A 23,277-nucleotide genomic window follows, 5' to 3' on the forward strand; every position below is an offset into this window, starting at 1 on the left:
GACAAAATAGGGCACAAGTGAAAAAAAATGGGAGGAGAAAAAAGAAAGAAAGGGAAAGTGACACTTTACTTTTGGGTTGGCCAATCTGTCCTAGTGTTCTTGACAAGATTGGGCTTAGACTCTCCAAAAATCTCTTTTGAGGTACTTTTTGCCATCACGACCTCAATATTTTATCCCATGCTTTGATCCAAAATAGCCTGTTACTTCTCACTATTGGATGGATCTCATGTGGCACCAAGCCTTTCAGAAATCTCCCTCTGGAGCCTTCTTCTCTCCCACTGGAGCCTTCTTCTCTCCCACTGTGTGGAGAGTAGTGGAGCCTATGGATCCTTGTGAAGATGAAAGGACAAGTAGAAATGAAATAGAGGAACAAAGAGGGAGATGCTTGAAAGAGAGGAGGAGATGGCAATTCCTTTTAAGTAAAGTAAAAAGATCTCTGCATTTATAATTGTTGCAGTTATTTCATTAGCATATTTTCAGGATGACAACTGTACCTATTATAAGCTGAGGAACAGAATATAGGTTAAAGGCAGAATATGAGATTTAAAAATGGTCAGACCTTGTTTGATCTATATAATGCCTCTTCGGCTGACTTTCGATCGCAGGCACCAGCGTACCATGGCTTACAGTGAACGTCAGCTTCCTGTGAAATAGAGGGCACTGGTAAGCATGAGATAGTCTTTCAATGACACTGTACCTTCTATGCATTAATAACAGAGTCTCGTTTTGCATTAGTACCAAGATAAGCCTAACTACATGTGGACCAGTAATTTGAAAATGAGTTTGCTTCCTTTGATCAATCACAGGATTATATAATTGACTTTTTCCCCGATTTAGCCTTGGCTGCTAACCTTAATAACTGAACATAAGAACTAAATCCTGCGAGATTCTAGAACCATTTATTCTCTTCCCCTAAAGAAGTTATAATCTCCCTCTCCATTGTAATATTGTTGTTGCTTTGTGGAGTGCTTTATAATTTCCAAAGTGTTTTTACAAATATTATCTTATTTTATTCTCGTAACTATTTTGAAGGCAAGAAGGATAAGTGCTATCATCCCAATTTTATATTTGAGAAAGCTTAGAGACTTTCCCAAAGGCACACAGAGTCCTTTCATTTTTTTGTAAACTGTGCTGTTTTGTGTGTTTTAATATATGCCTCCATAGATCAACTCTGAGAAGATTATGTAGTCTTAATAGAATCTATGTGAGAGAAAGAACAATACACTTCTTTGCTAGTTTTGAAGATATTTAGGGCACTTAGAATACAAATTGAAGTAAATGGAGCAAGGTCTTAATAACTGAAAAAAAAATGTATTCTGTATCTATCAGTGAATAACAACTCACAGGCTGACTTAAAATAGAGTCTGCTTCACTCCAAACCCTCTCTCATAGAAGACATACCCTTTCCTGCAGGTAACAAATCATAAGTTCATTTCATACCTGTTCTGACAAATTGGAATTAGATGAAAAGCTGGGTAGTGGTCCATTCACAGTTGGGCTTTCCCCTTCTGGAAATCCTGAAAGGGATTTTCAAAGTCAATGGACTGTCATTTTACCTTGCGTAGTTATTATGCCTATACCTCAACAATGTGCTAGGGGACACACACGCTGAAAAACCACACCCACAGCAAAAAGTCCTTAATTGCAGTGGTTTTCAAATCATGGTCTGAGGATGTCAGGAGTCCCCAAATCCTTTCAGGGGGTTTCTGAGCTCTTTTCCAAATACATTATCTCTGTGAAGCCCAATTCTCTTCATATGCTTCAACCAGAAAAATGTATTGCAACGGATTAAATGTAGAAGCAGATAGAAGAATCCAGTTGTCTCTGTTATACTAGGCATTAAAGAAATTAAAAAATGTAAATTAATTTTACTCTTCCCACTAACTGTTTTTGTTTGGAAAATAGTTATTTTTCACAAAAATATGTTATTTATGTTAACATGTAATGAGTTTACTGTTTTAAAAAGGGATTAATAAGTATGTTTTAAATGTTTTTTAAATTAACACATTAAATATCAATAGAAAGAAACATATAAACCAAAGTTCTTTGGGTCTGCAATGATTTTGAGTGTTAAAATAGTCCCAAGACCAAAATTCTCAAGAATTGCTACTGTAAAGCATTAGCTTAGCTTCCTTCCTTCCTTCCTTCCTTCCTTCCTTCCTTCCTTCCTTCCTTCCTTCCTTCCTTCCTTCCTTTCTTCCTTCCTTTATTGTGTGCCTGCCATAGATCAAGGCATTGGAGATATACTGCAGTCAACAAAACAGCAAAATGCTCTGCCCTCCTGAAGCTTAAATTTTAATGGAGTGAGATAAGCAATAATGACATAAGTAAAGTCATAAGTGCTATGGATTAAAATAAGCAGGGAAGAGGGTTGGGGATAGCCTCAGACAAGAAGTATCTTTAAATAGGCTGGTCAGGGAAGGTCTCATTGAGATAAGATCTTACTTGGGTAAAATCTGCAAGTGGAGGGGAAGGAAGCATGTAGATATCTCAGGAAAGAATGTTCTAGGTAAAGGGAACAGTGAATGCAAGGTCTGGCATATTTGAGGAATAGAGAGGGGGCCACCGTGTCTGGAGTGCCAAAAGGAATGGGGATGAAGTCAGACAGGATTTGTAGGACCTGGTGGACCCCTTGACATGACTTGACCTTTAACAAGCAGGCTATGGGAAGCTTTTGGAGGTTTTTGAACAGAGTAGTAATGTGATCTGCCTGTCTTTTTCCAAGGTCACTCTAGCTGCAGGGCTGGAAATAGATAGAAGTGGACAAGAGCAAAGAGAAGAGGCCAGTTCAGTGATCTTGCATGCCTGGGCAGGAGACGACAGTGGCTTGGAACGAATGGCGTCAATGGAAGTGGTGAGAGTTGCTGGATTCCAGATATATGTTGAAGAAATAGCTGGATGATGTTTGAAGAAAGCAAGTGAGGAGTTAAGGGTGACTCTAAGGTTTGGCCAGGGCAACCAGAGTTGCTCTTTATTAAAGGGGGAAGTCTGTAGGAAAAACGTGTTTAGATGAACTAAATGCTCTAGATGAAAGTCTCCTGGATGTTCACAGGAGACAGCGGAATGTTCAGAGTAACAGGAGGGAGCAGTGAGGTCTTGGCAGGCCCAGCAAGGTTGGATCTGAAGCAAGGGCATATTCTAAGGGTGCGGGGTGGTACTCCCAGGTGGGAACAGCAGAAGGTGTGTGGTCTCTCCCAAGGCACAGAGTACAAGGTGGTTGGTGGTTTCTACAGTTTGAGCAGTTGGGGGAGTTCAAGGCTGTCACATTCTGAACTGTTAATATGTGTCAGTCCTGTTCTGTTTTCCACATGTGAGCTCATTTTGTCCTCACATCTGCCCTTTGTGGGAGGAGCTATTAGACACCGTTTACAGATGAGCCCTTCCCTGACCTCCCCATCTAATGCAGTAGCCCTCACTGCCTCCAGACACTTTCTGCGACCCCACCTTCTGCCACCTTGCTTTGTTTTCCTTTATAGCACTTTTAGAATTTACTTGATAGTACATGATTCATCTGGTTGTCTATTTTTCCTGTCTGTCTGTTTCAGTGGAAGAGAAGCTTCATAAGGACAGGCACTCTGTCTGTTTTATTTGCTGCTGTTATTCTCCATGTCCAGAATGGCACCTGACACATGACAGATGGTCAATAGATATTTATTAGTTGGAAGAATGACTTGGGTTGAAAATCAATAGAAGGCTTAATAAAGCTTTACATAGTGGAAAAGTAGAATTTATATAGACAAGCCACTTTCACTGTGCTGAGAATTTTTTAAAAAATGGATTTAGTGTAAGTTTCATTTATTTAAGATAAATGAAAAATTAAAACCTAAAAAACTGATTTATGTTTAGTATAAATGCAAATAATTTTGTTTTCTGTATAACAATTATTCTCTGTTTAAATTTATCAAACCTTGATTATTTTGGAATATTTTCCAAATTACCCATGTAAGGTAGTGTTTATTTTGTTTCATTTTATTTTTCATTTTTTCCCTACATTAAGTGGCTAGCAAATCAAGGTTTGCGGAGTTATGTTCTGTGAGGCTGAACTATCTGATTCATACACTTTTAGGATGATGTAGTGTTTTCCTTGGGAAAATTATTCAGATATTTGCCAAATCTTTTCAGGGTAGCTTTTGTAGATCTAACTTATGATCACTAAAATGTATTTTATATTTAATTTAAATAGCTATCGTTTATTGAGGAACTTCTATGCACCAAGCACTGTACCATGTACTTCCTATATGTTGTCTTAATGAATCTTCTTATTTTGAAAACAGTTGTATTGGTTTTTTAAAATATAATAAAATATGAGATAACCAGTATAACCAATAAACTAATCAATCAATACTAAAAAGAAGTAAAATTATTTCAAATCTATCTACTTTTCAAAACAACTCTATGAAAAATATTCTTGGCCCCATTTTTCAAATGAAACAAGGTAGAGAAGACACTAAGATCCCCCAGCTGGAAGTGGCAGTGTTGCATTAGAACCCAGGTGGCTCAGAAATGAAGATCCAGCCTTAGCTACTACCTGATACTACTCTTCACGACTTCATTTTACTTACTTGGCAGAGGGATGGGTTTTTGATGGACTTTTCTGAAAGGAAGAATTTCAGATTAATTAAAGGGTGAAGAAGCACAAGGTGAATAAGTTTGACTTTTTGTTTACACTGAAGATGCTCTGAACACACGAATCACAAAAGAATCAACATGAATGGCCAACAAAACCTATCTAAAGATAGGAGAGGCACCAAAGCCTTCAAGATAAGAAAAATAGTCCCCTTTACTTTTGAAAAGAGAGGAGCCTTGGCTAAGGTGTTTGTTACATTTTAGTTAAGTCCAATAGCCTAAATATTAAGTCTCTAAGATTCTAAGCAGTTCTTTTTAAAGTTTTCACCTCTTAAAATTTTAACACCTTTTAAAATTTAAGTACAAAGCAATGACATATCAGATCTTTACCAAGCACCACAAGCCATATATCACTGTGCAGTGTAACAATGCACATGTTAATCACAGCAATAAGAGGAAACTTATTTTTAAAGGAAAAGGATTCTTACTTCTGGGCAGGAGGAAACACTGGTGATTGCACAGCTTCTTGTCTGTGACTAGACCCTCGGTGGCGTTCAGCAGGTATAGGTTTTTCTGCATTAAGAAAATTCTTATATCAGGGTTAGAGTGAAATGTCTGTCCCCTAGCAACATCAACTGAGAAGCACTGGATTTCGTCAGGTATCTTCCATGAACATATCTTCACCAGGAAGTCACTCGTTTGTGTGCCTGTCAGTCTGGTGATGTGTTTGTGCTATTAGGACTAGGACTTCCAGCCCCCAGTGTTACAGGCACACACTACCGCCTCTGCCTTCATCCCTTGACTGTGTACATCAGGACCAAACCTGTGGGATTTATTTAGCCTTTTAAGTGTGTGAGTGCAGGTACGAGCCAGAAGATGAGTAAGTTTTAGCATCCCCTGCTTTCTATGTGGCCTCCACACAGGTGTTACCACACCCTGGGTGTGTGTTCATTAGCCATAAGACATGATATAAGTAATTTCTTACTGATAAGTGGTAAAATATGAGATTTTGTGAATGATCTACTCTTTTTGAAAAATTAATTGAGCATGTTCCAGGTTATCTTTATAGCAATGGTCATCTCACTTCATGTCACTGTGCTTTCCTGAGGGGGAGAGGAAAAGCAGAGTTACAACTAGTATATAGGGAAATGGGCATAACCTGAAATGTAAGAAATTTACGTTGAAGCCCATAGTGAACTTTACTGTTGAATCATTAATAGATGAGATTATAAATTTGGTCTAGGGTGCATTCGAATCTCAGTATATCCATAGTGTGTCTTCTGCATGGAAGACAGGTTGAGAATTCTTAATATCCTGTCATAGGAACCCCAAAGGAATAAATGTAGTAAGAAAACAAAGACTTAAGTCAATAGTAAGGTAGACTTCAGGGATTTTTGAGGTGCACCAAAATTCAGAAGCCTTGAACCTCTGGTGATTGTGTTTCAAGTTTATGGCAAGTTACTTTGAGCTGCCATGTCAATTTTTGTTCACAAGTTTACAACTTGGTATTTTCAGAAAAGAAACAATGAACACATTAGGTCCCCACAGCCACCAAGCCTTGACCACACCTGCGTAGCCCTGCCATCCTGGAGGCTTCTTTCCTAGGCAGGAAGAGGCCGCTCCACACTTTGGGTTTGGATGGCCATTGCCTCTACTCTTGAAGTAAGTCACAAAGGAGATGGCATGCCAAGCTCCTTCACTTAGAAGCCCTTTGGGAATGAGGACACCTGAGTCACATGGGACATGCCATGAGTCCCTTCTCTGCTGGTTTTTGGAGGCTCCAGGAGCCATGAAATTTGCATGGAGTTGCACTTACTTCCTGCGGAGGCCTACCCTATGAATCCACTATCACTCCAAGCTCCCTGCTCAACAGGCATGTTTGGCTATAAAGAATGGAAGGACAGCAAGGCAAAAGTATCAAAGGAAAGGCAGGACAGAGCAAGACAGCAGAATGGGGTGATACTCTGAAACAGCCCGGGGTTGGGGAAGATGTGAAAATTGGTGTAAAAACCTATTGAAGCAATGAATCATTGGAGCAATTAAAGCAGAAAGGTGAGTTATAATGGACATTCAAGGAATTTCCACCATCCATCATCAAAGAAACCAGAACACCTTATGTAGATCTGCCCATATTAATTCAGGAAATGGTGAGGAGAATACTCACTAAGCTTTTAATATCAAGTTAAAAGTGTGGAATCAGATGAATGCAGAAATTTAGCTTTTATGTCTTCTATGTAGTATTTTAAGTGTCAAAATTATGAATTATTCTTACTTCTTTCTATTATTTTCCCACAGCATTTTTCAAATACAAATATTTTTTAAAATGGGAAAGTTCTAATAAAATATATCTGTAAGTGTTTAGTGTTATGATAACACAAAAAAGGAAAATATTTGCTGATGTACTAAGATAGACATTTTGAAAACTTAGAAAAAAAAACTGGTTCAATTAAACAGATTTTTAAAAGTTTCATCACCTTAATTAAACCATTAAAACTATTCGAAGATTCATGAATAGCTCTAAATCAGTCTCACACCAATGTAGGGCCATCACACTGTTTCTGGTAAGGCATACATGCCTGAAAACAGATAAGTTTTGGGCATGTAGACTGTAACCTACCCCAAAGATGCTGCCCACTCAAGCTCAGATCTTAACCAGCTACTTACTAGGGCGTCGCAAAAGAAATGCTGTTTTGTTTAGAAAACTGAGTTTCATACTTACAACTACCTTATAATAATAGAAAAATTTAGAAAGACATTTAAATATACATCCTTAATTAAAATAACTAACTTTTGGAGGACATGCTCATCATTTAAAATAATATATATTTACCTTCACAAACACCTGAAGCATTTTGTAGAGAGGCAAGTGGAGTCTATTTAAAAAAAGACAAAGATATTCAATACAAAGCAATATTATTAAAATAAATATTTGGGGAGAACATTTCTTTAAGGCCTAGTTATTTTTTCAATCACAAGAACAACAATTAAAAACATGCAGTCCCCAGTTCAAACCTTTGCGTTAAGTGACAACTGACTAGAAGTGTCTTGTGAAGGAACAGTGTCTTTTTGGTGTTGGGACCTCCCTGCTCTTTCAGTAGGGTTGATGGAAACCATGACCTCAAACAGCTACTGGGTGGTAGCACTTGTGCAGTGGGAACCTGGCATCTGTCTTTGGTCTCAGGGCCGCACCATCTCAGCGTTTGCTGGGTGATTGTAAATGTCAGGCTACAGAATAGGTACCAGCTCAGGTGGACTTCTTTGAACAGTAGGCTGGTTCAGGTTTTCTTCATTCTGGTCAGAATTTGAGTTGAGTCAGGCCTATGCGTCTCTGATACACAACTGTCAGCCATTAGTTCCCCAGCCAGAGGGTTGGGAAGTGGATTCAAGGGCTCCTCGTGGGGAAGACTGATATCATAGGAGGCAGAGAGCCTGGCCGCTGCCTCTGATCTGCTTCTGAAACTCAGTGAAGCTGCCGTGGTCCAATGAGAATGAACTCCACCCCGGCCTCGTCTTCCCAGGCTAACTGAGGAGTCCAGGTTTCTCTTGGACTGTCTAGGCAGCAACTTCAGTTGCTAAGATTGCCGTGTTCACCTTAGCTTGAGGCATTGTCAACTTTAAATAAATGTTTAAAAATAAACATCTTGGGAAATATGAAGCATGTTTAAATGCAAAATTAACTTACTATCTTCAGTGGGGTAGCTGGCTTTTTCCTGGGGGATAAAAAAAGATTGGCTTTTGTTAAAACACAACAAAGATAAAGTGGAGCTGTCTACTTATCATTTTAGTCTCAAATTTAAACTAGAATAATGAAAGTGATACAAGTGTGTGGGAAGACTATCCTTGAAGGGCAGAAAGAGATGGGAGCAGGATTTAGCTGTGATCCCTCTACCTCAGATAGGGTCCACTGACAGTTGGCGAAGGGGTTAGTTTGGGGTAAGATGGAGCGCCAGTTGCCAGGGAGTGGGCATAACTGAGCTCTTGTTCCAGTTCTGCTACTAATTACTTTGTGACCTCAGGCCTCTTTTGGCTATGAGGCTAGTCAGGACTGTAGTTTCTTTATCTGTAAAATGAGGACCAGAATTAGTGTTTTCAAAGTGTGTGTCTAGACCTGCAGCAGCCCCGAGCTACTGCCTGGGGATGGAGAGTGGAGATATGAGGGTGGTCATGCAGGTGAGGTTGCAGCTGGCACCTCCTCATGCCAACTTCTGGCCTACTTCTAGGTGACTATGCTCTACTAGACATCTGCCTAGGATTTCATTCCAAACCAATAAATCCAAAACCAACACAGGTTTGAAAACCACTGTGATCTGTGGTCCTGAAGGTACTTGCCTAAGCTCACATTCTAGTTTTATTTCCAGTAGAGATTGGAATCTATTACTACTAAGATTTAATGCTTCTCTTCTATATTTATTTTATATACTGCTTGCCTGTCTGTCTCTTTCTTATTTTGTTTTTGTCTGAGAGTTGGAAGTATGTGGGAAGAATACTAACAATTCTCAAGTGCCTCTAACATGACTGGCACTGGGTTAGGCTTTTCGCATGTTATTTAAACTTTGCAGTAACCTTTTAAACTTGATATAATCATCACATTTTAGAGATTAGTATGCTGAGGCTCAAAAAGACTCAATAACTTGCCCAAAGTGATAAAACTGAGCTGAGACAGAAGTGTGCAGTGTTTTGGTTAATAAACCCCTGAAATTAAGAATTTCTTTGCTTTGCACAGAGGCAGAATTAAGATTATAACCATGTAGGGCAGCTGAGTAATAATATTTAAATGTGATTTTTACAATAACCTATTAAGCCAATATAAAATTATGGGGTCACTATAATATTAGCACATCACAATCTTCATCAGACAGTTTACAAAAAGGACTTTTAAGTTCAATAAGAATGATTTTTTTTTTGGTCTCACTTTTGAGAGGAACCTTGGCAGTGTTGCTTTGATCGAATACTCCAGTGTATGCTGCATGGAGTATACGTTTGTTTAGAGATCATTAACTAATTGAAAGAGAAGACAAAGAGTAGAAAGTAAAGATGAAACCTGCTAGTGGGCCTCAAAATTATTCAGGTGCTGGGACATTGTAGGTCAGTGCACTCAGAATTTAACAGAAAGCGTAGGGGAGGAAAGACGACTAGTCTTCAGTTTCAGTGGAGGATTGGCTGAGATTCGCCATGGGGTGGAGAGAAGAACAGGGCAGTAGGGTTTCATTTCTATACTCTTCAAGGACACACCTAGTGTAATGTGAAGTGAACCTGTATCTGAGCTTGAGCAGGTATGCTCTTCTGGATGAAAACAGTAGTGAAGCATGCCCCCGTCCCCCTGCCCCACGTCCAACCAGCCAGATTCTCGGGCAGGACTCCTTTGTGGATTCCAGGTGGGCCCCGCTCACAGCAGTAGTGGAGACCATCTACTCAAATCTCGCAGAGCTGCTTCTTGGCATCAGGTACTCACCCGGCCCTGGGCAGTGGAGATGGCACGGCAGGTAAAGATGATGATTTAGAGTCCCAGACCCCACTGTTTCGACCTACACAAACATACACACTGGTCAGTGTCTAAGTCCTGAATCTGGGGCTGATGGTCACTGTGAGGCTGGCCTTTTTGGAAGGCTCGGAAACACATGCACATTTTTTGTTACTTTCAATTAAGCATGTATAGGTAGTTACACTGAAGCTATCGGGGAGGACCTGTAGGCAAAGGTGATGAAACATTTAAAAAAAATGTCCATTTATCAGCTCGGAACTAGGATGTGATTTAGGGACTTTATCTTAACATTTCTAAATGACCTTCTCCTTTCACCCAAGGGACAAGCTCAGAGCTCCTGATTCTGTTGGCTCAGTGAGAGTCCCACAAGGGTTCCTATGGGAAGGAGCCAGGAACTCACACTTGCACATATGTGCACACCAGAGGTGTCGAGAGACGGAGGCACACACTCACCACTCCTGATACATGCCTATAGATATTGCTTGTTCAAAACCATACTTAAACACTATACCTACACTTGATTTCACATTTGGAGGATACTCGTGCATTCATCTCTGAGTTCTCAGGGCCTTTGCCCAATGCACAAACAGAAAATTGTGGTGATTGGCAAGCTACTGGCCAGATCTCATCTTCTGAAGTCATAGAAGGGACCCAGAGGACTTTGTCCACTGCATCTAATTCCCTCTCCCCCCACCTGAAGATAGAAGCCAGATAATCATTATGAAGGAGGAAGATAACAGACAGGCAGAGCTTTACCAGTGAGACAGAGAGCAAGCCTGGGGGGAGAGGCCAGATGCTAAGCAAGCTTCCCTCAGTATTACATCCTGGTTGCCTCTTCTTAGTCTGATCCTCACCCTCTTGGATGTGAGCATCAGTCTAAGAGGAGGCAAACAGGATACAACACCGGGGATTGCTCAGTGAGACAAAGCCTATTATTGAATTAAATTGAATGTAATAAGTATATTATTGAGAAGCTACTACATTTATAAGTCCACAATTTCTAATGGACCTAAAGGGGATACTCTGTAAATATAGGTTGGACCTGTCCTCAATATATATCATTTTAGTTTGTGAGATAAAGTACACATAAGTAAACATTGAAGTAATCATCAATTACCAGTAATTACAGAAAACCTGGTATGTGTAAAGCTAGTGTAGGCACTATGTTTGGGGTTGTGGAAGAGGTAAAGAAGTAGAGATAGGCCTCTGCCCATTCAGAATTTATAACAGGAGAAGACAAGTGTACCCCATGCCACCTCATCTGACAGGACCGCCTATTCCAAGCAGAAAAGAAGGCCTCAAAAAGTATGAAAAATACTTTTTAAAGTTTTTATTATTATTACTTATGCCTACAGCATCTGGTCTTCCTAGGTGGTCTCCCATCCAACTACTAACCAGGGCCGACCCTGCTTTAGCTTCCGAGATCAGACATGGGGCTTGTTCAGGGTAGCATGGTTATAGACCATGGACTATGGCTCCACTTGGGGTGCAAACCCAGGACCTTCTGCAAGTAAAGCTGACATGCTAACTGCTACACTATAGAACCACGTCCTGAAAAATAGACATCATAAGGTTTATTCTTATGTATTTTAGTTGAGAGAGGCTTTCAGGCTTTCTCTCAGAGCTCATTTGCTCTTTTTCTACAAATGATTCTCACGCAGGGCTAGTTTCCATAAGCACTCATGAGTAGAGCAGCAGCAAGGAGAGGATGGTATTGAGTCCATGAGCAGCCTTCCCCACGCCTGTAAAGGAATGTCCCCTCTGATGTCACCTGACCTAGATGCGATTTAAAAAAGAAGTGTTTTGAAAAAAAGACTACATTTGGAATTTGTAACATTTCACGTGTCAAAAAACTGAAACGTCATCTGAATATGTAGTATGAGCCCCATCGTTTTGTTAGCTACTGTACCAAATTGATACTGTTCTTCAAATTCTTAATACCCGAGATTGACCCTTAAAATATACTTGGTTACTCATGGATTTTGATGGAAGATTTCAGGGAAGGGGGCAGGGGGAAACTTGCCTGAAAAATAAGGAAGTAGAAAGGAGGTCTAAATCAGAAGTTCCTCCCAGGAGCTTTCCTTTTTCTTAAATGCGAAGGGCTCGATTGGCCCACATTCATTATCGTCGTCACATCTACTGCCTGGCTTTGTGCAAAGCTTCCCTTTCCTTCATATCTCCAAACAGTCTGCCAGCGTCTTCTCTTCCTTCCCCTTTCCTCCTTATAAATAACTTCTGCCACCAGATCAGAAGGCATGCCTGTTCCTTGGTGGAGGGGAAGTACAAGCGCTGGGACACCCTATGGTCTTGCGTAAGAAGGACAGGGTTCTAGTTATTTCTCTGCCAAAACACTGGCTGGGTGACCTCCTACAGGCCATTGTGCCTCAATATCCCCCTCTGTGAAACAGGGACACCAGGAGCTGCCTTACCTAACTCAGAGTTATTGTAGTAAGATAATAGGGCAACTTAAAAAAGGTAAAGACTTAGACATATTAAAGTAATATCGCTGGAAAGGGATTAAAAGTGTTCGAAGTTCAGAAACGTTATGCTAAGTGAAAGGAGCCAGATGGAAAAGACTATATATTGTATGGCTCTATTTATATGAAATGTCCAGAACAGGCAAATCTATAGCAACAGAAAGCAGATTGGTGGTTGCCTGGGGCTGAGTATGAGAATAGCAGTGACCACGAATGGATATAAGGGATCTTTTGGGGTAGGGGTGGGCATGAAAATTTTCTAAAACTAGATTGCAGTGATGGTTACAAAACTCTGTAAATGTGGTGATTTATAAAAATCATTGAATTGTACATGAAAAATGAGTGAAAAATTATAGGTCATAAAAGATCTCAGTAAATTCGATTATTGCTGTTTTTGCTTTATCATCTTGTTATCAACTACCACAGTATCTTTAGGTGCCAAGCACTTTGCCAGATACTTTAAATGTGCCATATCTAAGCCTCAGCTGACATCGAGTGGACCAAGTGGAGGCTCAGAGGGGTTAAGTGGAAGGGCTGGGCTTGAAACCAAGGCCATTTGAGTTTAAAGCCCAGACGGCACTTTCCTCTCTAGTCAATACCTCATGATGTTACTGTGGTGCACTATTTGGCATGTCAGATTCACTTGCTGCTTCTTCTTCATGTGGGGAAAGATTAGTGAACCAGAGAGATGCTTTTGTGGATGCTCGGGGGAGAGCGGAGGATGACTTCTATTATATGGGCCACTGGCCCTCTATGCTGCTCTGGGCCTGAAGTCAGACCCAGGACCATGGCTGGGCAGGACAACCTGGCGCCCTCCTCACTACCAAGATCCATGCTTTCTGCCAAAGCCAAATTCTTGGGTAGAATACTCCAAGGGAGAAATTGGGAATGGGACAGAGGGAGATGTGTCCAAAAGCATGATAATAAAAGAGAAAAATCAGCTTTTTAAAATTGTATTAAGAGATGAAATATTGTCATTTGCAACAACATAGATGGACCTCAAGATAACCATACTAAGTGAAATAAGCCAGACAGAAAAAGTTAAAAATCACATGATATCACTTATATATGAGATCTAAACCTAAAAGCAACAAATGAACAAGACAAACAAACAGAGAGACTCATGGACATGGACAATGGACTAGTGGTTACCAGAGGGTAGGGGAGAGGTGGAGGTAGACGGGGTAAAAGGGGTCAAATATGTGGTGACAGAAAGAAATCTAACTATGGAAGGTGAACACACAGTGTAAATATATATATATGTCTTACTGTTAAAGTGTGCAGCTGAAACTTATTGGATTTTGTTAATCAATGTCACCATAAAAAATAAATGAAATAAATTAAAATAAAAATTATACTGAAAAAAATTATATTAATGTTTGATTTAGCAGTGCAGGCCTTGCACAAGCTGGTAGCTGCGAACCTCTCAACTAGGAAAGCCTGTCCTCAGTTTGCCTTCTACCTCATACATTTTCTGCAACACCCTCTTTTCAGTTTTATATATGATGTTGGTAAGTTTCCACCTTATTCTTTTTTTTTTAGTTCAAACTTTTTTTCTAAATATTTATTCTCACTTCGAGTTCTTTAACCAAATATCTTTTTAAAATTATTATTATTAAAAATGATTGGAGTGACATACTTATTCTTAATGACTCCATTGTGGACATTCTAAGCATATATATATATATTTACACTGTGCGTTCACCTGCCATAGTTAACGCTCTTTTAACTGCTATAGAAGCCCTATTATCTATCATTAGTGGGGCTTTCACACTCGCTGAGCAGTCTTTACTTTCAGGCTCTGCATGAATTTTTACAAAATAAAGAGATTTAATTGAATAACTTCAGAACATTTGGGGCTCTAGGTAACATTCACCTTGTATATTGGCAGAGAATTGTAAATTTCCAAACTCCTCCTGAATTTTAGGAAATGAGGAGATAGAGTGCTTTTTAAATGCTAGTTACTTAGAGGAAGCTCAGAAATACATGCCCCCTCTACCCGCTCTGACGAAAGCTACACATCGGCCAGACGGTGCACCACCTTCTCCTGGATGCTCGTTCAGAGGTAAATCACAGTGAGCTTGAGTTTTTCGGTTTGTTTAGACCAGTAGTTCTTAACTGGGGGTGATTTTGCCCTTCGGGGACATTTGCAGAGTCTGGAGATATGAGTTATCAGTATAGGGAAAGGGGTGCTAGTGGCATTTAGTGGGCACTAAGGCCTTTCTCCACACTAAGTGCCAGGCAGGTGCTATTCAACATCCTACGATGTGCAGAACAGTCCTACAAAAAGGAATTATCTAGCCTAAAATTCCAATAGTGCTGAGTTTGAGAAATCCTGATTTAGAGTAAAACTTTATATGAAAAGGAAGAAACACAATTATTTCCTGAGATGTATACAGGATGCTCTGCTAGACTTGAATCTAGGCGGGTTAAACTAGGTATTCTGAAAATAACAATAATAAATAACAAAGGGTTATCATTTTATGAGTGTGATTCATATGTATTTACTCGTTTAATTCTCACAATACCCTAGGCGTAGGTGCCACTTTTCCCTCCATTTTTCAGAGGAGGAAACTAAGAAAGGGAAAGATTACTTAGCTTGTTAGAAATCCAGCACCTAGCAAGTGTCAGAGCCAGGACCTGAACCCTCTGGCTTTGCAGTCTGTGCTAAGTCCTGCTACGGGGGTTCTCAATCTGGAACGTGAAGTAGGGGAGAGCCTGCCACTGCACCTAATTCATTACATAATCCTTGGCGAGCACCTTATTAGCCATCAAAGAACCAAAAGCAACGCTAACTAGAGGCAAAGCGACATGGTGAGATATTTTGACAGAAATACCAACCTGCAATGTAGTTAGAGAGATCTGACTGAGGCACAGTGTAATTAGGGAACAGGTATGGGCTACATGTAAGTGGGATGAGATTTATGGCAAAAGAAAACCCCAAGGCTACAAAAACTACAGGAGATTTCCTGGAGGGGGAGACCTCAAGTTGGGTTGGGTGTCAAAAAGTGAGAACACAAAGACCAAAAGACAGGACCCGTGAAATATAGAATGATTGAAGTATTGGGTGTGTTTTAGGAAGAAGTCCTTGTTAGGTAAGAAGAGCATTTTAAGATGCAAATACCAGAGATCATTAAACTATTCTTCTAAAGGAGGGTTTTAGGCCTTTATTTATGTGTTTCAACGAAAGATTTTTCTTTCCCAGTAATAAGAGCCCTTTTCCTGAGTTATGAGTCAGGAGTCTCCATTTCAGCTGAGACCAAAGCAACCATGACGTATCAAGTTGGTATGTTGACATTTGTTCCCAGAAGTTAAGATGAGCTGGATAAGATGGCTCTGACCGCTATTCCCCAAATACAAAGAGTCTGTGAGTTCCAAGGGAGAGAATAAATAAGATAAGAACTTGTAAAGAGAGTGAACAATTGCACAAGAAGTGAGGCTAGGGAAAGATGAAAAAAAAAAAACTCTTTTTTTCATATTCTTTCAAGGATCATATGCCTGGAAGCAGAGCTCAAGTCTCTCAATCTCTTGTGTTCAGCCTTCAGCTCTGGGAGAGGGAGATTGACTGAGAGAGAAAGACGGAGGGAAGAGAGAGAAGTTGCTGAGGCTGGAGAGGAGGCTCCTGCACATCTCTGTGCTACAATAGGGTGGGGGTGTGGGCACCATTTGGCATTGTGGGCCTCATTTTTGAGGTTGCCAAACCCTCAAAAGGAGACAATTAGGAACCACTGGGCATTCATGGTTTGGGTAGCGGTGACATAGTAAAAACTAGCTTTGTAATGGGATGAAAATGGCAACATTTGGAAGCCTTCAGAAGCTCAGTCTAGTGACTGAAGAAAGAGCCTAGAGGCAGGGGTGCGGAAAGGGTAAGGTAATAAAATAAAGAAAGCCTGGACTAGGGTGGTGACAACTGAGGTAGAAGGGCAAATTCACGAAAAAGAAATAGCAGCCTTTCGAAAGAACACAGGCACTTTGAGATATGGAGCTCAGAGGCAGATATGCAAAGAGGAATAGGGGTTCCCAAAGGGAACAGCGGAGATGGATACGTTGAGTTTAAGGCAGTGTTTATGTCAAGGTGGTGAGAAGGGAAGTTGGGTCAGTGTTGGGCACACCAGAGAGTTATCAGCTTAGACAAGAGGAGTGAAGCCAGAAGAATGGATGAACCCCAAAGAAGCAAAAAATAATACTCTTTACCAAGCACCTACTGGATGCCAGACACTACATTAAAAATTTCCCATTTATGTTTCAGTATTCTCCTGTTCGTGGTGCATTATCTCCATTTACGGATGAGAAAATATGATGCTTGGAGAGGTGAAGTACAGCGCCAAAGTGGTACAGCGGGTAGCTGCGAGCGCTGGGATTCCAACCCAGGGTTTCTGGCTCAAAACCCCAACTCTTAATCAGTACAGTATTCTGAAAGAAGAGCAAAGGGCTGAAGGATGAAGGATACAGATATCCTCAGTCAGGAAGAAGAGGAGGAGGAGGAGCCAGCAAAGGTAGGATGAAAACTAGGTCTAGAGGTCCAGGGGCATGGTGGGGGAGGGTCTCCTCAACACTGGGTGCCACCAGACAGTATGAGGATGAGAATAAGACCTTCTATACCACTTAGTAAAAAATTTGAAAATACAGGTGATTATTTCCTAATATTTGATCTTAGTTATTTATCTTATTTGGAATAGACTGAAAACCAAACCCCCAAATGTAATCATTTTGTCATTTAAAAGAACCCCACCAAATTATGTATATATGTTACCTGAAGCTGTCACTGGAAGAGAGGCTGGCTTGGAGCAGTTATTTGGCTTCGTTGATCTATTTACCATGGGAGCTTAAAGACACAAATATATGTATATATATATATAATGATTATTGATACGATCTACTGAAGGAGATTCACACTATGAGAAAACACATCATGGAAATGATAGGTCAGGTCAGAGAATTTGCAAAGTATGGGAACATACTTATTAAACACATAAGCCATTAAAAGAAACCTTCTCAAAAGAAACAGCTTTCGAATGAATATATTAACGATTAACGGAATAATCAAATTATTTGATGATTTCGTTAAAGTGAATACTGGCTTGGAATTTCCTTTGCCAAACTGGAGGTCTAGGAGATGAAAGAGGTTTGTTTGTTTGTTTGTTTGGTTGGTTATTTACTCACTTATTTAATCAGGAGAAGTATATTGAACCTAATAGTTGGTGGTAGTGCCACATTAACAGCCCTACCTCCCTGGCTTCATGCAACACACACCATTTCTTTTGGATTTCATGGGAGTTTGTTTGGGAGAGGGTGTTTATCATGTATTTATTGTTTCATGGTGATGGGTATCTCAGGAATTCAGGTTGGTCTTGATGTTTTGGTGATATTCAGGGAATGCAGGAGACAGTTGCAACATGATAGCAGAGTGAAAACTCAATGCTGCTACTCTAGAGTGAAATTTATTAGAGGAGTAATGTTACATGAAGAGACATTGCTTATACAGGATTTCATTCTATACTATATCCAGAGTAAACAGTCACTGTTCCAACGAGGGTATGTGGCACTGGCTTCTTAAGATAATTTGTTTGTCATTTGTTATTCTGTGAAGGATTTAAAAACAAAATATTTCTCATGGGCCTGAACTAGCTCTGAATTTAAAGAATCAGGGCACAGAGCATATTTCACGCTTTCATTTTTTCAGTCCTCTGCAGAAATTTTTCCTGGTGCAATATTTGCATGGTCAACATGGTGGCTCGTGACTTTATGACTATTAGGTGTTATGAAAAAGCCATTCTAAATGAGGAGAGCTAATGATGAGCACCTACTTGCTTTCATAATTTGAAATAGGAGTATTAATCATGGAAAAGGATGAAAGAAGAAGGTGAAGGCTATGAAACACAGAGATGGGTCACTCGTTGACGCCTCTGCTCAACTTGCCAAAGAAGGCCAATGCTGTGGCCACAGAGGAGGTCTGAGAACCATCATTTCTGAGTCCCTTGGTGCTTGCTACCAAATAGTCTCGTATGACTCCATCAACTGCTAGAAGCCTACAGGTGCTTAAAACTACAAACTCTTGCCTTTTTCAGATGGAAGCGAACTGTTTTCTGTGGGATGAATATAGTTTTCATCTTCATCTTCCACAGGGACCACATAATCAGCCTGAAAGAAATGCAGAAATGAATAAAAAGAATGCCGTACATGCATAGTTTACTGTATGAGGAGTGATTTTAAAAAATATTTACCGAGATATAATTCGCATAGCATTAAATTCTCCTATTTAAAGTGTACAGTTTGGTGGTTTTTAGTATAATCACAGAGTGTGCAACCATTTTCAAAATCTAATTTTAGAACATTTTCATCACCCTGTACCCATTAGTTACTCCCCACCTTCCCCTTCCCCTCACCTAGTCAACCACTAATCTACTTTCTGTCTTTAATATTTGGCCATTCTGGACATTGCGTATAAATGGAATCATACAATACGTAGTCTTTTGTGACTTCTTTCACTTAGCATGATAATTTCAAGGTTCAACGATGTCATGGTACTGAATTGTCTTGGCACCTTTGTCAATAATCAGTTGACCATTAATACAGGGAAGGACAGATATTATAATGATATGAAGCAAATGAAGTAGCTAGATCTCGAGTGGTTTTACAACCTGCCTTGGTGGGTAGCTAAGATGGGTACTGGGAGAAAGAAAAAGCAAACATTTATTGAGCACTTACTGCCAAGTGTTTATCTCAGTACTTTATATGTGTTATCTCACTTAATCTTTATAACAACTCAGTAAGACAGATACTACTATCCAGACTAAGTGTCTCCTTTATAAGTCCCACCACACCCCTCTGTATCTTAGAGGAGGATCATGGAGGAGCAGAGAAAAAAGAAGGTGGAGGAAAGAAACCCGGGTGGGACAGAGCAGGGAAGCAAAGGAAAATAAAGATAGGGGACTATCTCACGGAGGAAAGAGAAGGGAAGAGAAAACCAAGGAAAGAGAAAAGAAATCAAGGGAAAGAGAAAGAGGAGGTAATATGAGGGGCACAAACGTCCGGTACTGATATTATACCAGAGACCTCTAGTAAAGGAAAGCTTACGATAAGGTCCTGTATATGCCATTTTCAGCGAAAAAAACCACCTTTTCAGCATAACTCTGGAGAGTGAGAGGAGGGCAGTGACGGGCCAGGGTGGTTAGTGCTGGCTGGAGAGCAAGGATGGAGGAAGGAAGACATGCCTGAGTCCAGACTGTCCTGACGCCTTCCTCCCACCCCCACCCTGCATCCTCCCACGTGGTTCGGGAAGCCTTCAGGGACAGGTTTACTTTACCTCATCTTCAAGATCTTTCGGTTTGGGTGGGACTTGAGGTTTCGGCAGAGAAGTTGAGGTCGGCAGAGTGGAGGCCAGCCTAGCCTTGGCCGAAGGCCAGCTGGGCTTACTGGGGAGGGTCTTGCTGAAGGGCGGAGACTGCCTCTGGCTTGATCTATTGTCTTGAAAAGAACAAGACAACAAAGCATAAGATGAAAGGGCTCTGGATCATTCCCTAGGGGGAAATAATTGAGATCTGGAAAGTATGAGACCTCCTGCATTTCTGTAGCCACAAATGATTAATGGGGCATTACTTGAAAGTAAAATAACTTGTTCTGCAAAAAATTTCAAATGCCTGTTGATTTCATGATAAAAACAAGAAGCCGGTCCTCAACAAAAACATCCTCCCGGGATGAGATGGAAACCCCCAGATTCAGGAGAGCTGACAGCCCAGCACTCTGCCAAATAGCGTGGGGGTCTCAGAGGAGGTACTCCATGGTTCACTTGCTCTGTGAACCCTTAAGAGCAGCGATTCTCAATCCTGCTTACATATAAAAACTACCTGGGACCTTTAAAAAACACCGAGGCCTAGATACCCCCAACCCAGATATAATTGGTTCGAACTTCTGGGGAGGGAAATGGTGTAATAAATTTTAAAAGTTCCCCAGGTATTCAGGGTCATGACTACTCATCTAAGTGAACCTACATGTTCTTCCCCTCAATGATTTTCCTCAAAGGGAGATTTCATGGAGGACCCGTGAGTTCCTCACATCCAGGATTGTCCTCAGAAGCTATCAGGGAAGGCGTTCAGGCTCTGCAGCCAAATGGCCCTGAGCTTGGTCCCCTTCTCTGCAGCCCACCAACTGTGTATCTTTGGGTTAGTTATTCATTATGCAACCTCTCTGGGACTCATATTCCTTATTTTATTTATTTATTTATTTATTTTCATTTATTATTATTATTAACGCTTACAGCACTTGGTCTTCCTAGGTGGTCTCCCATCCAAGTACTAACCAGACCTGCCCCTGCTTAGCTTCCGAGATCAGACATCGGGCTTGTTCAGGGTGGCATAGCTGTAGACCATGGACCATGCCTTCATGGAGCGTCACACTCCTTAGTTTTAAGATGAAGATCATCATATCCACTGCAGAGAGTTATTATAGGGATCAGGAAAGAAGCAGTGACAGCAGTGTGTCTGGCAGGGTTGACACCTAACAAATAGAACTCATATTACCCAGTTAATGTGTTGGAAGACTCAGGCAACATGGCATCTACCCAGTCGATTCTGTGAGCACAGACTTGGACTGATACACTGTAGGAAAACCTTAGCATAGGAATAACCTGGTGTGCTCCTATCCTGGGAACAGCACAGGCGCTTACACTGGCTTCCTGCCGCTTCCTCCTGCCACAGCCCAGCCCCAGCTCGATGCATTTACCTCAGCCTGTCATGCCAGCTCTGCTCTCCTGGTGCCTGCTCCTGCCTTCAGCCCACGCGTCTGCCTTGTTGAAGGTATGTGGCTAACTGCACATTTGATGCCTCCTCGAAGCCTCTTTCTAGGTGATATAGCCGTGCTCAGGCACAAGGGCGTCCACTTTGCTATGCTTAGAACTCTGTCTGTTTCTGCAGTTTTATTTGCAGCTCTTGGAGTGCACTTAGTTTTCTTCACATAAGATTTAAGCCCATCAGAAGTAGTAGAACACAAGAGAGGCTTTGAAGAGTGTGCCCTTGAATGAGACACTTAACCACCCTAAATTGTGGTTTCCTGTTCTGTAAAATGGGGCTAGCACAGACCCTTCTCTCCCAGGGTTGTTGAGATGATTGAACAAGGTCACTTAAAAATTTAGTGGGCGATGTGTGGAGCAGAGTGATAAAGAGAGTGGACTTTGGAGGCTGGGCTGACTGGTTTGCATCCCAGCTCCACCACTTATAAAACTATGGATCATTAGTTCACTCCTCTGAGCCTCACTTTCTTTGTATGGTGGGGCTGAATACTTCTCTCATTAGAGAGGGTGCACTAGGCCATGACGGGAAAGCACCAAATTGTAAACTATAAAAAGTCTGAGAGTGTGTATGTTTTGTTTGCTGGTGAATGCTCAGTGCTTAGCATAGCTCTGACACATAGTAGGTGCTCAATAGATTAATCGTGGCATGAAGCAGCAGTGCCCGGTGGCTGTAAGGAAGCAGCTAATGACAGTGGTAATGGACCAGAGCCCTTTACAGGTAGGGGCACTCTGTACAAATGCGAGCATCACTGTGGTTATCACCGACACATCCCCTCCAAAGACGAACACAGACTTCTTGCAGGACATTAAAAGCCACTCGCAGGCCTAGAGGCCAGACCTGAGCTGTGTCCACTTAACCTATGAGGCTAATTCCAGGCTTAGAGTTCCTCACCGCTACCCTCACACCCAGTTAAAAGTCCACAGTCTAGACTCAGTGTGCGGTGGCCGGTCAATGCGGGGTAACCATGGAGGAAGGAGGGGTGTTAGCAGACACCGGGAGCCTTGACAGTCATCCCTGCTCTGTACAGATATCTCAGGAGAAATTCCAGAATCTTGTGTTCCGGAAGCAGAAAGAGAAGTAGGGACTAATCTCAGGGATGATTTCTCAAGGGACTGTCTGGAATTGGGAGCAAGCATCCGGGTGTGCTCATTTATCTTTCACCTGTTTCCAATGTTCCTAGTTTAGGAAGGATACCCTTTTCTCTTAAATGGGCAAGCTTGCCAGCTGGGGCTCCATTACCTGTGAGTGACCAGATGACTCAATTGGAGGTGGTGAGTGGGAGGTGCCCACCAACCTCGGCCTGCCCTCACCTCCCCGCTGCCCAGAGGGCTGAGCGCCCAGAGCCTCACCTACGTACTCGCCCCTGGCGAAGGGCAAGGCTGGGTGAACTGTCCTTGTCTCCTGCTCGACAGGTGGTGGCTCGTAACTGTCGTCCCCTGTCTCCTCGGCGGGCAGCACGTACATCTCCGAGTCAGAGTGCTCGTCTGGGTTTTCATAATCGCTGTCCTGAAATTACAGACACCTTGCTCAGTGCCCCTCTGGGCTTAGTTGTCAGGACAGCTCCTGCCTTAGGGGGCCGGAGCTGCTCCCCCAAAATCGGGAGGGGGAAGCAAGACTTGGAGAGGCTGGCTCACCCAGGTTAGGCAGCCATAGAGGCAAAGCTGGGGTGGAAGCCAGGCCTCAGCCACTATCTGTGGGGGAGAGGTGAACCATTTAACTGGCAGGGTGGCCGCAACACTGTGTGTGGGCAAAGAGGAGCAGTCGGAGAGAAAATATATTTTAAGAAGACAGAAAAAGGGGCCAATAAAATAGAATAAGCAACGGGTGTTGTTTATTATAAAAGCAGACAGTTGAGGAAAAAGTAAGTTTAGTAAGGAGAGGATAAGGAGATACACAGAAATACATAGATACCTTTGAGGAGATGAGGTTTAAAAAAAAGTTTTGTTTATTTTAAACAGAGCTG

The 23,277-nt window shown here is 41.5% G+C and overlaps 1 protein-coding gene across 3 annotated transcripts in view; it reads right to left on the reverse strand.

Annotated features, from left to right (window-relative positions):
* Positions 1 to 23,277, reverse strand: part of BLNK (B cell linker) — a 71,176-nt gene that overhangs the window by 6,487 nt on the left and 41,412 nt on the right. For all 3 annotated transcript variants that reach the window (XM_016164210.2, XM_016164209.2, XM_016164211.2), the window contains 11 exons: positions 22,664 to 22,820; positions 19,832 to 19,992; positions 18,585 to 18,666; positions 17,279 to 17,350; positions 10,019 to 10,091; positions 8,249 to 8,276; positions 7,397 to 7,439; positions 5,055 to 5,139; positions 4,563 to 4,594; positions 1,441 to 1,517; positions 560 to 643 (listed from right to left, as the gene is read on the reverse strand). In XM_016164210.2, coding sequence (XP_016019696.2) covers positions 560 to 643; positions 1,441 to 1,517; positions 4,563 to 4,594; positions 5,055 to 5,139; positions 7,397 to 7,439; positions 8,249 to 8,276; positions 10,019 to 10,091; positions 17,279 to 17,350; positions 18,585 to 18,666; positions 19,832 to 19,992; positions 22,664 to 22,820 — 894 coding nt within the window. The remainder of the gene's footprint in view (positions 1 to 559; positions 644 to 1,440; positions 1,518 to 4,562; positions 4,595 to 5,054; positions 5,140 to 7,396; positions 7,440 to 8,248; positions 8,277 to 10,018; positions 10,092 to 17,278; positions 17,351 to 18,584; positions 18,667 to 19,831; positions 19,993 to 22,663; positions 22,821 to 23,277) is intronic.

The sequence above is a fragment of the Rousettus aegyptiacus genome, unplaced genomic scaffold, assembly GCF_014176215.1.
Source record: "Rousettus aegyptiacus isolate mRouAeg1 unplaced genomic scaffold, mRouAeg1.p scaffold_m13_p_6, whole genome shotgun sequence".
NCBI lineage: Eukaryota > Metazoa > Chordata > Mammalia > Chiroptera > Pteropodidae > Rousettus > Rousettus aegyptiacus.